Source organism: Sinocyclocheilus rhinocerous, unplaced genomic scaffold, assembly GCF_001515625.1.
Source record: "Sinocyclocheilus rhinocerous isolate Xijiao unplaced genomic scaffold, SAMN03320098_v1.1 scaffold632, whole genome shotgun sequence".
Classification (NCBI taxonomy): domain Eukaryota; kingdom Metazoa; phylum Chordata; class Actinopteri; order Cypriniformes; family Cyprinidae; genus Sinocyclocheilus; species Sinocyclocheilus rhinocerous.
In genome coordinates this window covers 547,481-549,786 of record NW_015639247.1, presented here as the reverse complement: position 1 = coordinate 549,786, position 2,306 = coordinate 547,481, and the positions used below count along the sequence as shown (strand labels likewise).

General features: G+C 38.3%; 1 protein-coding gene across 1 annotated transcript in view; it reads right to left on the bottom strand.

Annotated features, from left to right (window-relative positions):
- LOC107751091 (tripeptidyl-peptidase 2-like) overlaps positions 1-2,306 on the bottom strand; it is a 38,575-nt gene that overhangs the window by 7,802 nt on the left and 28,467 nt on the right. Inside the window, exon 22 of the mRNA XM_016566692.1 lies at positions 1,389-1,467. Within this exon, the coding sequence (XP_016422178.1) occupies positions 1,389-1,467 (79 nt within the window). The remainder of the gene's footprint in view (positions 1-1,388; positions 1,468-2,306) is intronic.

Genomic DNA, 2,306 nt, shown 5'->3' with positions numbered 1-2,306 from the left:
TGGGCTTGTTTGAGATGAGCAAAATCTGCGCAGAACCGATCACCGGTGATCACCGCGAGATGCATGCCGGTTAGAAAAGTGTCCGAGTTACGTCCGACTTGCTCTGATGTCATGCTGACGTGTGCCAAAAAACTCTCGCGACGGCGAGGCGGCTGTGTAGTTGCTCTCCACCGACTGCGCTGATCAAAAGCATGATGGGAAACGACTGACTGACGACACAGCTTAATGCTCATTGGTTCAGACAACGGCGTTCTCTATAAAAAAATTCTCTGGTTTCATGTGATTATGTATTTAAATTCTGCATGAATGTTCCCAAACACTATAACAGTGCGATCTCTGTGTGAGATATGTGATTGTTGTCATATTTCTATAAAAATCTAAAATACATGTTTGTATTAAAGTAAAAATGGATGATAAATACACCTTTCATATGGAATTACAAGCACTTTGAGTGTCTCGTTCATCATATTTATTTTCATAAAAGCAACAGAACTGAAATTATATCACGTTTATTAGCAACACAGCACATGAGTGTGAATAACGCGATATCTGCCTTTGATCTCGTTGGTATCTGTTCCACTTCGAGAGGTCAGAACTGTCCGTCTTGACTGCGCTTATTTCACTCCTCCCCTCACTGCAGCCGCCTACTCTCGCCTACATTTCAGGCGAGGCGCATCTCAAACAAGCCTAATAACTCAAAGACTCACTCACTAAGAGAGTCATTTGCTTCATTCATGAAGGAATCAGCCGTTTGTGCAAATTGGTTGAGTGAATGATTCAATGACTCACTCATTAAGACAGTGACTAGTTGCATACTTCATATTTAAAAGTATCATCTTATTTAAAAATAACATTTTCAATATTCAAAATCTTATTTTTAGAACATTAATCTAATTTATGCAATTGTAATTACAGTGTAAATGTTCCTAAAAACAGCTTCAGATGCAGTTTCTACAGTGCAAACAAATGGCTTTTCTTGATTATGATTTATTTGATTGGTAACAGCTTATAGTGTCTTATTCTAATTGAATTGATTGCATAAATGGAAGAATTTAACATATACATCTAAATTAAAGGTTAAAAATGCCCTTATAAAGGTAAAAATGCCACTGGAAATCAATTTAAGGTGGCCTTATTGAAAAAGTTAATTTCTGCCACTGAATATAAAAAGCTTTGAGAGTCAGCTGACATGACAGACCTGCACCAGCATAAAAACACACTCGGCTCATCATTATAAGCAAAATCCCAGAAAATGATTCATCAATAATTTTTTGTCAATATTGCACACCCCTACATGTGAGAGAGACTGAGCTACAGAAACACAAAGCAGCATGCAGATCTACAGATGAGCCGAATCAACCCTGTGTTTGAAGAGACTGGCGACTCACAGCTTTTTTGCCGAACTCACTCTTGGGCAGAACCAGCGAGCCGGTGATGTAGCCGCCGGGTCCGGCACCTTTAGGGATCCTGAAACACAAAGACAAACGTCTGCATCTTCTGACGGCTCACGGCTCAACAGCAGCGGCGGCTGGACGCATGGATCGCGCCACGAACCAAAAGAAGGGTTTTCTGCAGAACTACATTTTAATATTAGAAACCGTACTAATAGTATTAGTTAAATGGCAGATATATTATGTAGCTATGTTTTAAGGTATGACTCCGGATAATTGATTTTTAGAATTGAGATCACGGTTCTCCCACGAATCTGAAAACAAAACATTAGACAACAAAATAATATGCAATCTTTATTTGAAGCGTAACATTAGTTCCAAAGGTCAGTTACTCGTTTTGATCGCGACTGCCACAACGTCAGAGTCTATATCAGGACTATAAACCTTTATCCCAATACTTTTGTTATTACTTAATGTTTACAACACAGAAATGTAGCCTGTTTGTGAAGCTGCTTCAAACATAAAGCTTACACTAAGAGCGCTGCTCTCTCTGGATCAGCGGCTGCTTGAAAACAGCTTTAAATATTCTGATAATGCGATTTACGTAATCAGATGACTTTTTTTAAGTAACTAGTAAAGTAACACATTACTTTTTAATTTAGAAGGAAATATCGGAGTTACTTTTTCAAATAAGTAACAGCAGTTACTTTGTTTCCATGTGTTGAGTGACAGCTCTGGTGTTGCCATGGTGACAGAAATCAGGAGTAAGTGCAGAGCGTTGTGTGTGAACATGATCTTACTGTAGTTCTAGACTAAATATCAACATGTGTTTACTCATCTCACTGCACACAAACACATTCAGTGTTCCTCACAATCAATAAAAACAGTCAAATACAAACTCAGAATATTATACAA